We start from the raw sequence: 21657 nt of genomic DNA, 5'->3' as shown, positions 1-21657 counted from the left end.
AATCCCAGGGACTGAGCATGGGGGCTCATGCCTCTAATCCTAGCACTTTGGGAGGCTGAGGTGGGAGGATCACTTGAGCCCAGGAGTTTGAGATCAGCCTGAGAAACATAACAGGTCCCTGTCTCTACAAAAATTTTTTTAAAAAATTAGCCAGGTGTGGTGGCACGCCCCTGTAGTCCCAGCTACTCAGGAGGCTGAGGTGGGAGGACTGCTTGAGCCCAGGCCTTTGAGGTTACACAGTTATTTTTGCAGAACTCCACTCCAGCCTGGGCAAGACAGCAAGACCCTGACTCAAAAAATAAAATAAAAAAAATTTAAATTTAAAAGATAAAACCCCACAAAACCCAGTAACCCTGTTCCTGGAATGTGTCCCATGGGAAGAAAGTACCAACGTATAAAGACATATGTGCAAGGATACTTACTGCAGAGTCACTCACAGTGGTCAAGAATTGAAAATTAAACAAATGCCCATCAACAGAGTGATAGGTGAACAAATCATAAGCACTCATACCACAGGATATGATGCAGTCATTGAAAAGATGTATCACACCCACTCAAATGGCTAACATTTAAAAGGCTGACAATACCAAATACTGGTAAGGATACCGAACAACCAGGCCAGGCACATGGGGTCATGCCTGTAATCCTAGCACTTTGGGAGGCTGAGGTAGGAGGATCACTTGAACTGAGAAGTTCAAGACCATCCTAGGCAACATAGCAAGACCCTGTTTCTACAAAAAAATTAAGAAATTAGCTGGGCATGAGGCTGCAGTCTGCCATGATTGTGCCACTGCACTCCATCCTGGGTGACAAAATTAGATTCTGTCTCAAAAAAATAAAAAAGAGAACAACCAAAACTCTCATGCATTGGTTTGTTGGTCTGTAAAATGATTTAAGCACTTTAAGAAAAGGTCTAATAGTTCCTTGTGAAACTAAACATATGCCTATCCTATGACCCAAAAATTCCACTCCTAGATACATTCCCCAAGAGAAATTAAAATGTAAGTCCACAAAATGACTTGTATAAGATGGTCCTGGCTGGGCACGGAGGCTCATGCCTGTAATCCCAGCACTTTGGGAAGCCAAGGCAGGCAGATCACTTGAGGTCAGGAGTTCGAGACCAGCCTGGCAAACACAGTGAAACCCCGTCTCTACTAAAAATACAAAAAAATTAGCCAGGTGTTGTGGCAGGCACCTATAATCTCAGCTACTCAGGAGGCTGAGGCAGGAGAATCACTTGAACCTGGGAGGCGCAGGTTGCAGTGAGCCAAGATTGTGCTATTGCACTCTAGCCTGGGCAACAGAGCAAGACTCCATCTCACAAAAAAAAAAAAAAAAAAAAAAAGTTCCTAGCAGCTTCACTCAGAAGATCCCTAAACTAAAAACACTGTCCATAAACAGGGGAATAAATATACAAACTGCGATTTGGATTCATACAATGGAATACCACTAAGTGCTAAAAAAGAAAGTACTGATACATTGTGGATGAATCTCAAAAACATTAAGCTAAGTGAAAGCTGCCTTACACAACAATACATACTATATGATTCCATTAAATGAAGTTCTAGAACAGGTACTATCACGAAAAAAACCAGAGCAGTGGTTGCTTCTGGGTGAGTAAGAGTGAGGACTGACTAGGAAACAGCAGGAGGGACTTTTCTGGAGTAATGTGATGTTCTGTACCTCAACAGGGGCTTGCACACAGATATATGCATTTGTTAAACCTCACAGAACAGTACACTTACAATTTGAACATTTTGCTATTTGCAAATTTTGCTTAGAGACCGGGCACAGTGGCTCATACCTGTAATCCCAAAAGTTCGAGACCACCCTGCACAATATAGAGAGACCCTATCTCCACAAAAAATGAAAAATTAGCTGGGCATAGTGGCACACGCCTATGGTCCCAGCTACTCAGGAGGCTGAGGTGGGAGGATAGCCTGAGTCTGGGAGGTTGAGGTGGCAGTGAGCTGTGATCATGCCACTGTATTTCAGTCTTGACAACGGAACAAGACCTTGACTTAAAAAAACAAAAAAACCAGCCGGGCGCGGTGGCTCAAGCCTGTAATCCCAGCACTTTGGGAGGCCGAGACGGGCGGATCACGAGGTCAGGAGATCGAGACCATCCTGGCTAACACGGTGAAACCCCGTCTCTACTAAAAAATACAAAAAACTAGCCAGGAGAGGTGGCGGGCGCCTGTAGTCCCAGCTACTCGGGAGGCTGAGGCAGAAGAATGGCGTAAACCTGGGAGGCGGAGCTTGCAGGGAGCTGAGATCCGGCCACTGCACTCCAGCCTGCGCGACAGAGCGAGACTCCGTCTCAAAAAAAAAAAAAAAAAAAAAAAAACCACCAAAACCCAAACAACAACAACAACAACAACAACAGCAACAACAACAAAAAACCCATGGCCGGGCGCGGTGGCTCACGCCCGTAATCCCAGCACTTTGGGAGGCCAAGGCGGGTGGATCACCTAAGGTCAGCAGTTCCAGACGAGCCTGACCAACATGGTGAAACCCCGTCTCTATTAAACACAAAAAAATTAGCCGGGCATGGTGGTGCATGCCTGTAGTCCCAGGTACTTGGGAGGCTGAAGCAGGAGAACTGCTTGAACCCAGGAGGCAGAGGTTGCAGTAAGCCAAGATTGCGCCATTGCGCTCCAGCCTGGGCAATAAGAGCAAAACTCTGTCTAAACAAACAAACAAACAAACAAACCCATAAACAATTTTTTTTTCATTTCTAGGTAAACATAACAAATTTTGAACACTAGCTGATAATAATCACGCTGAATAATTAATAATAGTAATTTGTTGGAATGAAGTGCACTGATGTCTGTAACATTCTGAAATGCTTCAGGAAAATTAAGATGACTTGCTAAATAAACAGAGGGATGGCTCTATGGGCAGATATGTGTAAAATGTTAAAAGAAATCTAGGTAAGGGTATGTGGATGTTCACTGTACAATCATTTCAACTTTTCTTTATGTTTAAAATTTATTATAGCATAATATTGGGAAAAAAGTCCCAGCAATGCATTAGAGGTCCATGCCAGATGCCTAGGAGTGATTCCCATCATACAGTTGAGAGAGTAGGACGTGGATGATGTGAATAACATGATTCTTTTGAAAGAATCTTGGTCTGTCACCCAGGCTGGAGTGCAATGGCACCATCTCGGCTCACTGCAACCTCCGCCTCCCGGGTTCAAGCAATTCTCCTGCCTCAGCCTTCCGAGTAGCTGGGATTACAAGCACCCGCAACCACGCCCAGCTAATTTTTTGTATTTTTAGTAGAGACGGGGTTTCTCCATGTTGGCCAGGCTGGTTTCAAACTCCTGACCTCAGGTGATCCACCTGCCTTGGCCTCCCAAAGTGCTGGGATTACAGGTTTGACCCACTGAGCCCAGTCAAACATGATTCTTTTTAAATAAAACAATGACTAAAAAAATACCCTGATTGATATCAAGAGTTACCTGAGCATAGGGCAGAATGTGGAAATGGAGGTGGGATGCCCATAAGGGGAGGGGTCCACAATAAAAATGATAATGTGATAATGATCCCATGTGTGTAAACTTATGTAGGTGTGATATAAGCATGCCTGCATAAAGAGATAAGTGAGCCAGGCGCAGTAGCTCACGCCTGTAATCCCAGCACTTTGGGAGGCCAAGGTGGGTGGATCACTTGAGGTTAGGAATTTAAGACAACCCTGACCAATATGGTGAAACCCCATCTCTACCAAAAATACAAAAATTAGCTAGACATGGTGGTTCATGCCTGTAATCCCAGCTACTTGGGAGGCTGAGGCAGGAGAATTGCTTGAACCCAGGAGGCGGAGGTTGCAGTGAGCTGAGATCATTACACTGCACTCCAGCCTAAGTGACAGAGAGAGATTAAAAAAAAAAAAAAAAAAAAAAAAAAGATAAATGAAAAGGTGGTCACCAAAAGTATTTTTAAAACATTTAAACAATTATCTAACATAAAACATTAAAGCCCTTAATTCCCTTGCTCCCAACTACTTGCTTAATTAGGAACAATTAATTAAACCCGCTATTTGATGTATGTTTTTCCTGACTTTTTTCTATGCATACAAAACACAATAATGAGATCATATATGCTACACATACTATTCTGCAGCAGGCGTTTTCATCACCATGGATGTTCTCCCGTAACAATGCTTTACAGAGCCACCATGCCCTTTTGAATGGCTACAAAAGATAGCACGTATGAATGCATCATGGTGTATTTTTTTCTCTAGTGATAGACAAGCTCCCTGAAATTTCTGGCTACTCCAAATGTTACAATAATTATCCTTGCACACCTTGTACTTGTAGGCAAGTCTAATGGGATAAATTCCTTAAAGTAGAACTCCTGGGTCAAAGAGAATGAACCTTTACAACTTTGATAAGTTCTGCCAAATTGTCCTTTAAACAGGTTGTATAAATTTATGTTCTCACTAACAAGAGTTTGAAAATGCCCTTTTCCCAAGGCTCTAACATCAGAAACGTTCAATGTTTTCAATTTTTGACAATTTGATTACGAAAAATGTTATCTTTTTTAACTGTGCATTTCTCTGATCACCAATATAGTCAAGGATCTGTCCTTCTTCTATTAGTCATTTGTATTTCTTCTGTGAGCTGCCTGATCATACCCTTTGCTCAATTTCCTAGGACCCAGTTAACCGTTCTCCCAACCTCTGGCTTCATACCGCTACCCTAGGCCACCGCCTATATCTGCAGAATTGTCATCAGACACAAATCTGATCTTGTTCCCCCAATTTATAACTCCATAGTCCACAATTTTTTTTTTTTTTTTTTTTTTTTTTGAGACAGAGTCTCGCTCTGTCACCCAGGCTGGAGTGCTGTGGCCAGATCTCAGCTCACTGCAAGCTCCGCCTCCCGGGTTCACGCCATTCTCCTGTCTCAGCCTCTCGGGTAGCTGGGACTACAGGCGCCGCCACGTCGCCCGGCTAGTTTTTTTTTGTAGTTTTAGTAGAGACGGGGTTTCACCGTGTTAGCCAGGATGGTCTCGATCTCCTGACCTCGTGATCCGCCCGTCTCGGCCTCCCAAAGTGCTGGGATTACAGGCTTGAGCCACCGCGCCCAGCGAGTCCACAAAATTAAGTCTTTTATATGGCACCTTCAAGATCCTCCATAGTAACAACGATAATGGAAATATAGTAACATCAACAGAAAACATTTCCTGAACGCATTATCTCATTCAATCCTCAAACCAACCCTTTGAGGTAGTAATTATTATCATCCCATTTTAGAGAAAAAGAACATGAGGTACACATCCTCACCCACACTTGGTGTCTTGTTAATCCATCCTTATTTCAGCCATTCCCAACTGCTTGTATCACTGTGCCCCTCTGCAGACTTCTGCGCTGTGGACATCCTTAGCCTGCACTGCCCTGCCTTAGGACGTCCCTTCAGTTTGTTGGGTGAACAATGGCTAATCTTTTTAGACCCAGTTCAGGAAAGGCCAAAACCTAGAGGAACTGTATTTCAAAACATATGATCAGATTTGGAAGTGATCTTAAAGAGACATCTAGCTTAATAATCTACAGACTGTGGATTCCAATTCTCATTAGCGGTTCAAAGCCAGGATTTTTATAAAACTGAAATAAAATAGAACAAAAAATATCAGAGAGCAGGGAGTGAAACTATGTATTGTTTCAAGGGCAGGCATTGTTTTGTGAAGGCTGTGTATACCAGGTCCCAAAGTAAAATGTGTTTTTTACTGTGGGTAGAGGTCCAACCACCAAGCCAAACTCCTTGCCAGAAGCCACAATGATCTTTCTAAATCTGATTATGTCAGTCTCTTACTTTGAAATTTTCTGTGTTTTCCTATTTCCGTTAAGATTAAAGACAAAACAAAACACCTCACAATGCCTACCCAGGGCCCTGCTGGCCTCCCGTTCTTCTGAGGTCATCCCAAGCCTTTGAAGGTGCCGTTCCTTCTGCCTGTACACTCTCCCCTTGTCCTTTACATCTTCTAAGTCTCATTAATCCTTCAAGATTCTGCTCAAATATCACTTTCCCCAAGAAACCTCTGCCTAGGTTTCTTGATCTAGTCTAGGTTGCTAGACTAGGTCAGATCTCCAAATTATATACTCTCAATGCATACTGGACTTTTCCGTACAAGCACTCATCACAATCATAATGAAATAATTATCTAACTGCTGCCTCCTTCCTTCGTCAGTTGGGTTCCTTTTGTGTATTTCTAGCAACTCACTTTTGCTTTGCCATTCATAGGAAGCACTCAGCCAGTACTTGTAGAAGAATGAGTCTCCTGTCCAAAGCAAGAATCATCTTCTCTCAGAAACCTTTCGTGACATCAGTCCTTACCCCATACAATAGACTCCTAATCATCATTGCACTAATGAGGGGTACCACATACAAAGCCAGTGTAATATGCTAGCCATGCAAATGCTTTGCCTAGGACAGCTCATTTTGGTCTCTCACAACCCCGAGAAAAAGGTATTATTTTCCATACTCTTACAGCTGGCGAAATGGAAGATTTAGAGAGTTGTTCGAAGTTAAGTGCAACCATTAAATGGCAGGACTATCTGAACACCATTATTAGCACCTATACTACTGTATTGCATTTGTTTTTCTACACATATCTGCTGCTCTCTACTAGATTATATTCTTTGGAGTTAAGGACCAAGGCACAGGCACATAGTAGAGCCTCATTAAATATACTTGCTAAATGAATAAAGGTAGGTGGGAAAAGGCAAGAGTTCAGAGCAGAGCACTTTATAACATCATAAAATAACCTAGCTGGAGAGACCTATCCCCTTCCAGTAGAGGAATCTCCAAGAATTCATAAAGAGTGTGACTTGCTATACCCCCTGCTATATGGCCCATTCTCTTGTTAGTTAACTCTAGTTGCTAGTTCAATTAGATTCTGCAAGCATTTATTGAGCATCTACTACATGCAAAGCTCCATGCTGGGGACTGAAGACGTATGTAAACCTGACTAAATGTAGAGGAGCTAGCATTTGCGTGGCTAGCATATTACACTGATTTGGTACCAGGAGGAGATGGCCATGTGCCCTAAAGCAGAGTGTAACATGGCCATAATACCAGGCTATACCCAAGGTGTAAAGAATGAGCCATGAAAGCCCAGAGAAAAAGCAAGTAATTCCTACTAGGAAATGAAGGTTGACTTCACAGCATTTCAGCCTGGCTTTTTAAAGGATGTGTAGGCAAGTTATTTAATCTGAACATATATTTCCCCAATATGGTGAGGGTACAGAGCAGGGATAGTTGATGAAACCCACTTCTGCCTTCTGGAGGGACACAGGAGTGCAATCCTCTCCATCTTAACACTCCAAAATAGTCAAGGATAATTACCTTGTTCTGTCTGATTTTTCTATTTTTGAGGCAAATATTTCTGTTTCTTTCACTGAGTCTCAGGATAGAATATGAACCCACATAGAAGGCCTTTCCTCCTCCTCCATGTACTAAAATTTTATCTCTTTCAAGGCCAAGGTCAATGCCACCTTCTCCATCACATCCCCTAATGATTACAGAGGAGTGGTATCTTATCTGCATAAACACAAGTGCATACAGTAAAAGTTACTTTTGAAAATGCCTACATTCACCCATAATATACAGTATATCTGGCTTTCTGTATGCAATCCAACACAATCAGTTTTTCCCCGATACTAAAACAAACTATGTACCTTTGGTTTAGAGCTGACAAAAACTCTCCTTGATCAAACTTTTGTTAGGCTCCCCTGAGCCCTCTTTTTGACTACCCCTTGACCTTGCCTCCCCAAACCCTTCAGTCTTAGGCCCATCTAGTTCAGTTTTAGCAAGAATCTGAAGTCATTTTAGTGAGACTCCTCATCCTCGATGCATGACCATGCTTGATATCTGATAAAGTTCCTCATTCCTGCCTTGGATGTACAAGTCCTTGGTCGGCCTTTCACAAGAGTCTTGTTAGGTCAGGTGAGCAAAAATCCTTCCAGTCTTTATGGCTCCTCTTAGTAATTTTCTATATATTGATCCCCTTACTCTGTTCATTGGTCATAAATCCCCAGCTATCTTTGCTGTATTCGGAATTGAGCTCCAACTCTCTTCCCTATTGCAATAGCCCTATTACCATAGCCTTGAGTCAAGTCTTCCTTACTGCTTTAACCAATTACTTTTTCCTTAACAAAGCCAAAAGAAGTAGGTGACTTGTTTCACAGCCATGTTGTACTCTGTGGATGTAGGTGAATTCACATACCTGAAGGGCTGATACCATGTGATGCAAATGCTCGCTCTTTCCTCCAGCATTTTTCTTACCATCCCTAGTATAATTCTCCATTTACCATGTACTATCGTATATTGTGTACATGTATATTGCATGCATATCATAGCCTCTGATACTCCTCTGGGACTGTGGTTTTCATCTTAAGAGTCCCCATAGTGTCCAGCATAGTGACATAAAATAGGGCCTCATCATCTTTGCCCCTTCTCAGATGTTGTTCAAGCCTGTTAACATCCTTCTCAAAATGTGATATCCATTAGTGAAAACGATATTCCAGACACGATTTGACCAATATGGAGAGTCTCTAACCCTCTCCCCCCGACCCCAAATCACACTTTTATTAGCTCAATATTAGACTTCAGCTGTTTTAGCAGAAATATCTCACCCATACTGGCCCACTGGTCTGTTAAAACCCAAGGTCTTTTTCGGGAGGTCTGTTATTAAGCCCAGATTCCCACTACCTTATGTTTATTTGTACAAGCCTTTACGTTTACCCTTGTTAAACTGTTTCTTGGTTTTCCATGCAAGGCAGCAGCCTGTTGATAAACGTGTTTTTGAAGCACAATTCTGTGGTCTGACAGAAGACTCTTTGATTTTCACTTGGGTGGTAACAGGAAAAGGAGACCAAACAGCCTTCAGCCACAGGGTGAAAGGGAGCCTCCAGAAGGCTGGCCCTGCCCCTGGGTCTCCATGGAGAAGCCACAGGTGCTAATGGAGGTTTGGTACGTACGTAGTTTGTGCCCTTTTCTTCTTTCCAGAGCTTCCTGAGCTTCTCCCTTCTACCCTGGGCCTCTTCAGCTCTCCCAGATAGCGGACCCCCGAGGCAGCAGCGCCTCAACAAGGTGGTAGAGGTCCCCGTAAAGCCCGCGCCCGGACTCGCAGCCCCCAACAGGCAGCCTCTTCCCCGCGCTCCCGCGATGCCTGGGCCCCCTCTGGAGGCTCCCCTCCCCCACCGCGAGCGCTGTCCCTCAGCCCCCCGAGCGGCGCGTGGATGCGGGACCTAGCTCCCAGCCCCAGGTTCCGGCCGCCTGGGGCGCGGGCGGCGCGGGAGGCTCTCCGCGGGGACTTGGCGCAGGGGCCCAGCTCGGGCAGAACGGGCGGGCTCCGGGCGGCGCTGGTGGGGCGTGGGCGAGGCGCGGGAGGGGAGGTCTGCGCCGCCCCAGGACTGGCCTGAGCCGCTGGGGGAGCTGCGTCCCTCTGCGCCCCGGGGCGGGAAAGGTGGCCCCCGCGCGCGGGTCGTGGCAGCAAGCTGGGCCCGCGATTCGGGGCCGGGAGTGGGCCGGCCCGTACCTGATCTTGAAGTCGCGGTTATAAATGGTCCGCAGCCGCTCGCGATCTGTCTCCATGTCCAGTCCCCGAACGACCAGGAAACTCTCGAAACACTGGCCCGCCTCCCGGAGCTGCCGGCAGCTGAACTTACTGGGCATCGCGGCGGCGGCTGCGGCCCAGGCAGGAGGGTCCGTGGAAATGAAACTGAAAGTCGCCGCTGCAGCTGGAAGTTGGCGGCCCTGAGATGAGGGTGCAGCAGGGGGGAAGCCCCCTAACTCTGACCCCTGATCCTGCGGGTTCCCTTCTCCCCACAAGGCTTCTCTCCTCCGTTCTTTTCTTACCTGAGCTTTCGCTTCGGTTTCTTCGTCCTATCCCCTCCCCCTCTTCGCATTAACTCTTTCCTAAAGCGTCTGACCCCTCCCTCAGGGCCCTCCCCTTACCCCAAGCTCCCTCCCCTGGCTTCTAGCCAGTATCAGAACGTGGCTACCGCTTGGGGCCTTCTGAACAGCCCGGGAGGACCTCCGAGCCTCAGCTAGGGTTACCCTCACGCCCACCCTCCAGAGCCTCGGAACTCAGTGAAAAGCAGGAGAGCAAAGGGCAGGACTGGGACCTAGGTCGGCAGCAGCCGGACTGGGAAAGCTCATCCAGTGCCTCCCCCAGCCTTCCAGGGGCATAAACCCGTGGAAGCAGGCGACACGCCCCCTCCCCCATTTTCCCTTCTTAGGCTTTCAGACGCACGTAGTTGGCATAAGGGTCAAAGAAGTTTGGGGAAAAGAACCCAGAGTCTCTGAGATAAAGGTGTGTACGTGTGGGAGGGAGGGACAAGGGGCTCTGCCAGGATAAACAGTCATTGCTTTTCTCTGCCACACCGGCTTCATTACGTGGATAGGCTGGTGACCCTTAGCCCTGAGCCACATCAATTTGGGCGCTTCATTGCATTCCAGTCTGTATCGTTCTTCAATTTTTACTAGTATATAAGGTAGCCTCTTATATTTATCAAAATACTAGCATCTTGGGCATAAGGGACTGTTAGGCAATAATAAGTGGTTAATAGTGATAGCATCAGCACCAAGAAGAGAACTAAAAGGGCAGTGTGCTTCAGAAGACTGTATAAACAAATTTAAGGAGGTGGGGCTACAATAACAAACCTTTGCATCTATTTTTTCCTGCAGAATGAAATAACACACACACTAGAATGGGACAAGCTTAAGTTATACTACAAAGTTTTAAATCAAATACATCACTTTCAAATAAATCAAAGCTAGTGTTGTTCTCCATAGTAGTTACCAGCAGGAAGCCACACACTCAATCTAAGGAATTGAAGAAAGTCCAGAACCCAGGTCACACTCCAGCTGGGCTACCCTTGTACCTTCTCTCAGGCCAACAACCAAATGAAGCCAGGAATAACAGGCTTTAGCAACAGGAAATGCAATGTCAGTGGGAACCAAAGCTACGGGGATAGGGAAAATAGAGCAGAGGAAAACATCTTAGAAACTTATCATGCAAAGTAGAGGAAAAAACTAGAAAAGCAGCTAAAGATTTTACCTTTTTTTCTCCCTCAATGTCCTGATGAGGTTCCAGAAGAGTAGAGAGGGTGAACTCCTCAAAACTGCCTTGTTACTTACCATCTCAAAAACCTACCATCAACCATACTCAAACTGAATGCCTGGTTCCATTCTGACCAGCAAATCTAAATCCATATTATTCTTGGATACAATCTCCCCTCTTCTCTGGTCAGGTTTATCTCTTGGATGTTCTCAAAACGTACACAAAAGGCTACAGTATAGTAAAAACTTGGGTAAAAGTGTGACGCTATGTGGCTTTGTTTACAATGGAACTTCTCTAAACAAGTTTAATCAGGAAAAATCTACTTCACATAGGGTTCTAATTGTTCTTGTCAGAGCTGTTTGAACCAGAGCAACTCCATCTTGAACAGGGGCTGGGTAAAATGAGACTGAGACCTACTGGACTGCATTCCCAGGAGGTTAGGCATTCTAAGTCACAGGATAAGACAGGAGGTCAGCACAAGATACATGCCATAAAGACCTTGCTGATAAAACAGGTTGCAGTAAAGAAGCTAAAACCCACCAAAACCAAGATGGTGAGGAGACTGACCTCTGGTCGTCAGATGTGAGATTTGTTTCTGTGCTCAGAGCTTGTATATACTCCGTGTATTTATACATACCCTATCTGTTCAAAGCAGAAATTTAAGTTAGCTCAACTTAAACTACAGGACAATCCAGCTTTGTTCTGTATTTACCAATCTTCCTTTGATTTTTCACATAGTAGGTAGCTGAAAAACGAGACAATGGTCACAAGCATTTGGTTTACTTGGTAGTTTTATAGAAACTTGTAAATTCACAAGTTGGCATTCAAATATTTATCATTCTTTGAGTTTGAAAAGAATATGCCAAGTTTGCCAAATATCCTATGAACCTAGATAGGTCCAGCGCCAAAGTCTTAGATTATAAAAAGACAACAGGCATTGGAACTAGGCAAGCAATAGAGGAATAACCACTGAGACTCAGATGAAACAGTCTTCAGCAGTGTCATTTCAAACCCAAATATAGGAGGGAGGCCTCACAAAAAACTCTTTTCCAGATGGCTGGGAAATCTTTGCCCTGGGGTACAACAGGCTGATTTCAGCAGCTTGTGGTGATAAAATAGATACAATTCAAGCAAATATTCTACTAAGGGAGGTTGAGAAGGGGGCGGGAGGAGGAGAGGGAGTGTCTGCCAGACTTGGTAAGGAGGGTTGACTTCCTCCCAACCAAGGCCTTTAGATAGTTAAGGGGTTAAGAATTTTTTTAAAAAGTCTAAGCTAAAGAATCAATGGGATAGCAGGGGCAGGATGAGAGAGTTAATAAATTAAAGCAAGAATGTTTCAATCTATTTGCATTACAAATAGAACGGAATGCAGCTAAATATTCCTCAAAAAGGTGGGAATTTGACCTGGCCTTGGATGGAGTACTTGAAGCACAAAAACTCCCTCTGGCTCTCTTTTGGGAATCAGGATAAAAGCCTCTCCCACAAGTCTGTAGTTAGGCCAACTAAGGAGGGGAAAGCAGCATTTCAAGATAACGCAATGTGAAATATTACCAAGTTTAAGGCAGGGATTCTTTCATTTCTCCTTCTGCCTAGTGACTACAACCATACTTGGGGCCTTGCTTTCTGAATAACAGGTACAGAAGACAACTACATTTTTCCCTTTGAAACATGGGTAGTCTTTGAGTGAAGAGCAGTATGATCCATACACATTGCTTATGCTTTAAAAACCTGTTCTTTGCAAATCTGTGGATATTCACTAAGTCTATAATAGTTGAAGGTAGAAACCAATTTCAGAAACCCTAAACATTCTCAACATAAGATCAAATACAGCTGAATATCTTACCTTGAGAACCAAGGCTGAAGCGATGAATCAAAAAGGAGAGACTCAGACAATTTTAGAACAAAACAGGTATATTTCTATTAGACTACCTGATACAGAAGATAGTGTGGTATGGATGGATAGTATGAATGACAAATAATACAAATATATTTTATTTGAAATAAACAAAAATGCATACACAGCTCAATGGGTCACCTGGAAACAAACTGTTGCTTGACTGTATTACTGAGCAGAAACAAAACGGAAGCACAAACACCTTTCTTTTTTGACATGTATCTGGAGATAGGTAGGAAGACACTACTTGGTTTTTTAAAAAACTGACCTTCCCTTAAGGCCTGGTCATAGAAGTGTAAACAATGTAAATGAATCCACCATTACCAGTTGTCATATCATATCTATGTCACCTGTGTATTCTGAGATTACACACATACCTGCCAATATACCTGGGAAAGGTTATTTTATCACAGTTACACTTGAGTTCTTGGCAGGCAGGACTGAGGAAGAGTAATTTGAAATAAGTTTTACATCCTATTTAGAAGAAATCACTAGTATTTCCTTAAATAACAGGTTACAATAGAAAGATACTGCCTGGAAGTTATCCTTTTCACTTTGGTTCATTTTTAGTTTTTGTTTATGATTTACATAGCTGTTTAATTCATTTGCTTATAGTACAATCCTGCCATAAAGTATTAAAGCACAAGATACCTATTATTCCTTCAACATCTGCATTTTTCAAGTTTTATACTCTACATCCACAGTACGTCAGCAGTTCTTGAATGTTTAAAAAAATAAATGGGTAAAATGCTTCTAAAAATGCAGATGTCTATAACTACAATGGTACTAAGATGGGAGGGAGACAATGAGAGAAGGGATAAAAGCAACATGTTCATGTGCAGGGAATGTGGTTCAAGTCTTTGGATTTAAAAACAAGTTCCCCAGAGAAGCTGGCACTTCCTTTGCCCTCCAAAAAGGACCTGAAAAGTCCCAATCCAAACTTTGGAAAATTACAGTTATGAGATGCAGTAAATGATGATCAAAGCAGTCAGAGGGAGAAGGATGAATGTGTCTTCCATTTAGCTAGAGATTGTAGCATAGCCTCTTTAGGTGTTGGTGGATCAGTAAAAACCACTGAAGTACCAGAAGTGCTTGGAAGGATAGGGGTAGAAAGTAATGACCATAATACCTTGTCTAAATCAGTAGCAGGCTTCATGGCTAGGAAACTTTAGTAAAATGTTATTAGGATAGATTGCTCTCTCACCAACATTAAATGTGGCAGAATTAACCAAAAAAAAAAAAAGAGAGAAAAAAAAAGATTTACACGTAGATATAGCAATAACAGAAAATTACAAGGCAGAAAACACAAAAGAATCAAGATAACGCTACAGGTTCAACAGTATTTCATGAGGCTAGAAAACCGGTTAACTTTGAAAGCCCTAGCAAAATATCACTCTTGTTTATAAATCACTTATTTATCATATGACCACACGTTGAATCCTTGTCTTTCCACATACTGAAGAATCCTACATTCAGCCTTTAAGCATTCTGCATTTCTTTGCCAATCTTGTAGCTGAGTATCTTGTTCCAGTCGATTTTGGTGCGGGTAACTGGAAGCTGCCGGCGCAAGGCCTTGAATGTGGTATCTGACATTGTTTGATAGTTTTCACTAATTGCTGTCTGCAATAGATAATTGAAGATGAGTTGCTTGAACAGAAATGGAGCTGGTTGTGAACAGAAAAGTAATGCTATAGTCAAAGGATATGCTTGAGTCTCCTATGAAGGACAGACAGGATATATTATTTTCAGTGAGCTCCTCTCCAATCTCTGAATTTGGTCAAGTTCACCTATATTATTTCTAAAGTGAGAGCTACAGTCCCAAGCAATCCTCGAACTCTGATGGTAAGCAGAATGCCAACTTGGAAGGTTTGCAAAGTCTCCACATTTAGTAAAACTGAAGAGCATATATATTTATATTAAAGGACACAGGCCAAACAAAATATGTTAACAGCAAAATAATAAGATAGTAGAACTAGGAAAATTAGCTCCAAGTCTTCTTACCTGATACTCATTTTCTGCATTCTCTATGATTTTAATAAACTCCTTGGCAGTTTGGGCTTCATTCTAATGGAGGAAGGAAGAGGGGGAAAATCAGATTTTTTTTAATGTGTAAGCAGTAAGATCCTGAAAAGTAAGTCCATCTTAACATCTGTATAACAATTTCTAGTTTACCAAGCGTTCCCATGCCCACTACCCTCCTTTGATTCTCACAACTCTACGGAAGAGACTATGTTAAAATCATAACCCCCATTTTGCAGATAAGAAAACAGAATCCTCTTAAGCAACTTGACCAGAATTATACAGCTTTTGAATGATAAAGATGGGATCTGAAATTAGGTCTTCACCAAAAAAACCCATGCTCTTTCCACTCTACCACAGTATGCCCAAAAGACATCATCAAGTCTTGAAACCTTGACGCCCTGAAAATATTTCTGGTTTAAAATGGTATGAACAATGCCCTTGGACACATCAGTCATATACATAAGCTCACATATGCCTTTATTTGCCAATTATGATGTTAAACTAGCCAATCACATTTTGTACTACATGGTTCAAGTATAAAATGAAATGAATCTCCCTCTTCCTGTTACCATTAAGTACGACAGAATTAAAGGGAAGAGGGTAGGATTTAATGTCTAGAGCAGCAGCACTGAGACAGACTATGAGGTCAAAACTATTTTCTACTTTCTTTCTTTCTTNCTGTCGCCCAGGCTGGAGTGCAGTGGCCGGATCTCAGCTAACTGCAAGCTCCGCCCCCCGTGTTTACGCCATTCTCCTGCCTCAGCCTCCGGAGTAGCTGGGACTACAGGCGCCCGCCACCTCGCCCGGCTAGTTTTTTGTAATTTTTAGTAGAGACAGGGTTTCACCGTATTAGCCAGGATGGTCTCGATCTCCTGACCTCGTGATCCGCCCATCTCGGCCTCCCAAAGTGCTGGGATTACAGGCTTGAGCCACCGCGCCCGGCCTATTTTCTACTTTCATAATAATACTAACACAAAGTTATTTGCCTGTTTCACTTTCACTCTGTAATGTGTGTATGATGTAATTTCCTAGAAACTACATGATGTGTGATGACTTTATCACTTTGAGGCATAATGAAAGGTATGAAGCAGAGGCCGGGTGCAGTGGCTCATGTCTGTAATCCCAGCACTTTATGAGGCCGAGGCGGGTGAGGTCAGTAGTTCAAGACAAGCCTGGTCAACATGGTGAAACCCTGTCTCTACTAAAAACACAAAAATTAGCTGGGCGTGGTGGCGGATGCCTGTAATCCCAGCTACTCAGGAGCCTGAGGCAGGAGAATCACTTGAACCTGGAAGGTGGTGGCTGCAGTGAGCCAAGATAGCGCTTCAGCTTGGGCAACAAGAGTGAAACTTCATCTCAAAAAACAAACAAAAAACAACTAATATCACAATAAAATCAGCCATCTTTTAATAAACCAGACATTACACAATTTGTGAAGACAAAGACTAATGCCATTCTTCCCATTATTTTTTTCTTTTGATTTGGAAAATATATTCACAAAGATGTTACTTATTAACAAATAATGGGTTTGTTATCATTAGTTTTAATTAAGTAATATTTTTAACACTTCTTAGTTTTCTTTCTTTCTTTTTGAGACAGGGTTTCACTCTGTCACCCAGCCTGGAGTGCAGTGGCACGATCTTGGCTCACTGCAGCCTCAACTTTCCTGGGCTCAGGTGATCCTCCCACCATAGCCTCCCAAGTAGCTGGGATTACAGGCACTCAGCTGATTTTTATATTTTTTTGTAGAGACAGGGTTTCACCGTGTTGCTCAGGCTAGTCTTGAACTCCTGGGCTCAAGCTTTCATCTGCCTTGGCCTCCCGAAGGGCTGGGATTACAGGTGTGAGCCACCACTCCCGGCCAACACTTCTCAGCTTTAATTTTTAGTGAGGTAAACATTGATAGATATAACACATAAACAAAAACTCTTTGGGGGTACTCAATAACTTCTAAGAACTTAAAGAAGTAACGAGACTATCAAAGAAATACAAGAACAAATCATGTCTCTTCTTTCAAGGTATAGAACACAATAGTGGCCAGGCATGGTGGCTCACACCTGTAATCCCAGTACTTTGGGAGGCTGAGGCAGGAGGATCACTTCAGTCTAGGAGTTTGAGACCAGCCTGGGCAACATAGAGACCTCATCTCTACCAAAAATAAAGAAATTAGCTGGGCATGGTGGCATGGACCTGTGGTCCCAGCTACTTGGGAGGCTGAGGTGGGAGGATCGCTTGAGCCTGGGAGCTTGAGGCTGCAGTGAGCTGTGATCATGTCCTTCCTTGCACTCCAGCCTGGGCAACAGAGTGAGTTCCCATCTCAAGTAAAACAACACCACCAAACCACAAAACATTCTAATTGAATACTCCTAAAAATGTTGTTTCTCTAATGATATAAATGCAGCCCTATAGGATGCAGTTTGGTAAACTTTCCTTGCTCTTGGTATTATTGATTGAAGGTATTGCTGTCCTTGAGTGACTATTATAATTGAGAGACAGCGACTAAGGACATTTGTCTAAAGCCATAATCAATATTTTGAGTCAAAAACTGTGAACTAATATATGCTGGTTGGTGGTAAGAGGAACTAACAGAAGTGGCCAAAATCAAAACATTAAAAGCAAACTGAATTTCTACTGGCAGAATCAGCACTCAGGATCAAAACTAATTTTTTAAAGAAAGATGAGACATGAGTAAGACAGACACTGAATATTCCATACTCACTGAAACAGTTAGTGAATCCTGTACATCTTTATGACTAACCAACTGAACATTGCCATCTTCATAATAGTGAACCTGTGTGAGACAATGTATGAATCTTTTTAAGGGGAAGTTCATAGAGAAATGTGCTACTTAGGACACAAATCCATGCTTTAAGCTATCTTTAAGTTGATCAGCCTTTTTACCAACTCTGAACAAATAATTAATATAAGCAATGGTAATTCACAATGGTGGTTAATTAATTCACAGAACACTTAAGTTTAAGAATGCTTTTTCCTTAGCAGGGAAAACTGATTATTAAGTTCAACAAACATTTATTACATGCTTTTCACATTCTAAGCACTGTGCTAGGCATTGTGAATACAAAGGTAAATAAGATCCCACTCTTAACAATATTAAAATAATTAAAGTCATTAAACATTAGTTTTTCTCTGTGAAAACTAAGGAGTTTAAATGGATCCTAATACCTAATATTTGGCACATTTCTCATATACATTATCATCAATATTGGTAAGCAGAACTGATCAGGTACAGGAAAAGTCTCATTGAGGGTTAAAGACAGGACAGAAAAACAAATATTTTATTGGTAAATCAGATATTTTTAAAAAGATAAAAGTAGTTCTGAATATGTAAGGTAAAGTGAAGTGCCAGGCTGGAGTGCACTAACCATACTGAAATGGCTATCACGAATAAGAAATGTGACAGTTAGAAAAGTAGTATTTCAGCTGCATAAAGACTTCAGCTGCATAAAGACTTCACTATTACTTATATTCCCTCATTCAATCTTTTTTTTCTTTTTGAGAGTCTTGTTCTTGTCACCCAGGCTGGAGTGTAATGGCACGATCTCGGCTCACTGCAACCTCCGTCTCCCAGGTTTAAGTGATTCTCCTGCCTGAGACTCCCGAGTAGCTGGGATTACAGGCACCCGCAACCAAGCCTGGCTAACTTCTGTAATTTTAGTAGAGACTGGGTTTCACCATGTTGGCCAGGCTGGTCTTGAACTCCTGACCTCGTGATCCGCCCACCTTGGCCTCCCAAAAGTGCTGGGATTACAGTCATGAGCCACTGCGCTAGGCCACCTCATTTAATCTTTACAGAAACTCTTATGAGATGAGGACTACAACTAACCCTATTTTATAGCTGAGGAAACTGAAACTTGCCTTGAAGCAGTTATTAAACAATAACTTATTCATGTTCACACACCTAATAAGAGGAGAAGCTAGGATTTGAATTAGGTCAAATTCCAGAGCTATACAACATATGTAGTACCTCCCAATGCTATGTTTTGTCAAAAAGTTAGAAATTCCTTGATCTGGAGAGAAATAGTGTCTCAGCAGGGGCTTACTCTTTGTGGATATCATTAGAAGGGCATAACTAACAGCCAAGCTTCATTTAAGCAGAAACCTATTTGCAACAAAAAGACCTCCCTGGACAACATAAACCCCCTACATATCCTTGTTTACAGGACAAAAACAAGTATCTTCTTTTTTTTTTGAGACAGCATCGTGCTCTGTCACCCAGGCTGGAGCACAGTGGCCGATCTCAGCTCACTGCAACCTCCACCTCCTGGGTAAAAGCAATTCTCCTGCCTCAGCCTCCTGCATAGCTGGGTCTACAGGCGCATGCCACCACGGCCAGCTAATTTTTATAGTTTTAATAGAGATGGGGTTTCACCGTGTTGGCCAGGCTGGTCTCGATCTCTTGACCTCATGATCCTCGTGCCTTGGCTTCCCAAAGTGCTGGGATTACAGGCCTGAGCCACCGTGCCTGGGAAGTATCTTCTTTAATAGGAGAAACAGCTGGCTCTATCCAGATGGGCAAGATAAGCTAGACTTTCCATACCCTCTCTAAACCCTGAAATTTTACCTTTTGGCTTTTTAAGAGGTTAAAGAAGACAAGAGAATATAAGAATCCACTGAGAACAGGCATGGTGGCTCACATATTTAATCCCAGCACTTTGGGAGGTCGAGGAGGGCAGATCACTTGAGGTCAGGAGTTCGAGACCAGCCTGACCAACATGGTGAAACCCCTTGTCTACTAAAAATACAAAAAAAAAATTGGCAGGCATGGTGGCGGGTGCCTGTAATCCCAGCTACTTGGGAGGCTGAGGCAGGAGAATCACTTGAACCCAGGAGGCAGAGGCTGCAGTGAGGTGAGATTGCGCCACTGCACTCCAGCCTGGGCAACAGAGCAAGACTGGAATCCACTGGAGACAAGATGAAAATCCACTGGAAAAGAAGGGTGATAATAAGAACCACTAATAGTTACATGTAAAATCAGGATAGCAAAGATGTGGGCAAAAAGACTGGGCTCAATGATGATGACATATAAAGGTTAAAATCCCAATAGATAAGAATATTTAAAATACAAGTAGGTCACAATCAAATATCAGTTTTGTTTTTTTTCATTAAAAAACTAGAGGTTCAGGGACTGAAAAGAACATTCAGAAGGGGAATGAGCCGGGTGCAGTGGCTCACACATGTAATTCCAGCACTTTGGGAGGCCAAGGTGGGCAGATCACGAGGTCAGGAGATCAAGATCATCCTGGCTAACACAGTGAAACATGGTCTCTACTAAAAATATAAAAAATTAGCCCGGCATGGTGGCATGCACCTGTACTCCCCACTACTTGGGTGACTGAGGCAGGAGAATCGCTTGAACCCAGGGGGTGGAGGTTGCAATTAGCCAAGAGCGCGCCACTGCACTCCAGCCTGGCGACAGAGCAAGACTCCATCTCAAACAAAACAAAACAAAACAAAAGGGGCAGGGTGGGGATGAATACAAACAGGATGGGAGATATTAAAAAAAAAAAAAAAAAACCAGAGATCTGCCCATAGAAGAAACAAGAACTTCTATTTCTCAGAACTTGTCTAAAGAGAGGAGGTATACAGAGCACATTCTTTTTGTTCAAGAATAAAGACTATACAATTAGTCTGAACTTCTGTTATATTTCTTAATTAGGACATGGAAAGGAATATAGGGTAAGGTCAATAAGCCTCACTGCTATGATCTCAATGAAAAATTCTAGGGCTGGGCGTGGTGGCTCACACCTGTAATCCCAGCACTTTGGGAAGCCAAGACAGGTGGATCACGAGGTAAGGAGTTCAAGACCAGCCTGGCTAACACAGTGAAACCCCATCTCTACTGAAAATACAAAAAATTAGCCAGGTGTGGTGGCGGGCACCTGTGGTACCAGCTACTCAGGAGGCTGAGGCAGGAGAATGGTGTGAACTCGGGAGGTGAAGCTTGCAGTGAGCCAAGATCCTGCCACTGCACTCCTGCTTGGGTGACAGAGCGAGACTCCATCTTAAAAAAAAAAAAAAGAAAAAAGAAAAATTCTAAAAAATATTAATTTCATTACCTAATACAGTAATGATATTTTAATTTTTAGAAATTAACTCAGCCTGGGCAATATAGTGAGACCCCGACTCTACAAAAAATAAAAACAGTTGGCCAGGTGTAGTGGTGTGTGCTTGTAGCACCAGGTACTTGGGAGGATGAGGTGGGAGGATCATTCAGTTGAGGAATTCGAGGTTGCAGTGAGCTAGGAAAGCACCACTGCACTCCAGCCTAGGTGATACAGTGAGACACACCGTTTCAAGAAAGAAATCAAGCTCAAAACTTACGTGTTCTCAGACTTTTTCTAGGTCTCATCTGCTAACATGAAAATGGTTCAATTAACTAATACGTATTTCAACATGACTGTCATCAACATAAATCCTCAGAAATTGTTGCCTTCTCAGAATGATGCTTTTGCCTATAGACTAGCCTGAAAGGCTAAATCTCTTAATGACTTTTCCAAGTAATTCTCACTCCAAAATTTAAAAGATATGTAAATGAAATAAGCCTTCCACAAAAGTGTGATCAATTTGTGCTTAAAAAGGTTTAAATGTGTGTCTGTACACTGGGCTGTATTTTGAATCTTACCATAAATTATCACCCTTTGTGATGTG

The 21657-nt window shown here is 42.8% G+C and overlaps 2 protein-coding genes across 8 annotated transcripts in view; both read right to left on the bottom strand.

Moving 5' to 3' along the window:
• Positions 1-10090, bottom strand: part of MOV10 (Mov10 RNA helicase) — a 28300-nt gene extending 18210 nt beyond the window's left edge. For 2 of the 7 annotated variants that reach the window (XM_017869721.1, XM_017869727.1), the window contains exons 1-2: positions 9866-10085; positions 9546-9747 (exon numbers count right to left, since the gene is read on the bottom strand). In XM_017869721.1, coding sequence (XP_017725210.1) covers positions 9546-9682 — 137 coding nt within the window. In that variant the 5' untranslated portion in view covers positions 9683-9747; positions 9866-10085. Of the gene's footprint in view, positions 1-5292; positions 5491-8985; positions 9165-9545 lie in introns of those variants that run through there. The other 5 variants (XM_017869722.1, XM_017869726.1, XM_017869724.1 and 2 more) reach the window with 5 other exon arrangements.
• A 2875-nt stretch (positions 10091-12965) lies between these two features.
• Positions 12966-21657, bottom strand: part of CAPZA1 (capping actin protein of muscle Z-line subunit alpha 1) — a 49881-nt gene continuing 41189 nt past the window's right edge. The window contains exons 8-10 of the mRNA XM_017869720.1: positions 17708-17779; positions 14968-15030; positions 12966-14586 (exon numbers count right to left, since the gene is read on the bottom strand). Of these exons, the coding sequence (XP_017725209.1) occupies positions 14446-14586; positions 14968-15030; positions 17708-17779 (276 nt within the window). The 3' untranslated portion in view covers positions 12966-14445. The remainder of the gene's footprint in view (positions 14587-14967; positions 15031-17707; positions 17780-21657) is intronic.

This window comes from Rhinopithecus bieti, unplaced genomic scaffold (assembly GCF_001698545.2).
Source record: "Rhinopithecus bieti isolate Rb0 unplaced genomic scaffold, ASM169854v2 scaffold_3040, whole genome shotgun sequence".
NCBI classification, from domain to species: domain Eukaryota; kingdom Metazoa; phylum Chordata; class Mammalia; order Primates; family Cercopithecidae; genus Rhinopithecus; species Rhinopithecus bieti.
This window is presented reverse-complemented; position numbering and strand designations above follow the sequence as displayed.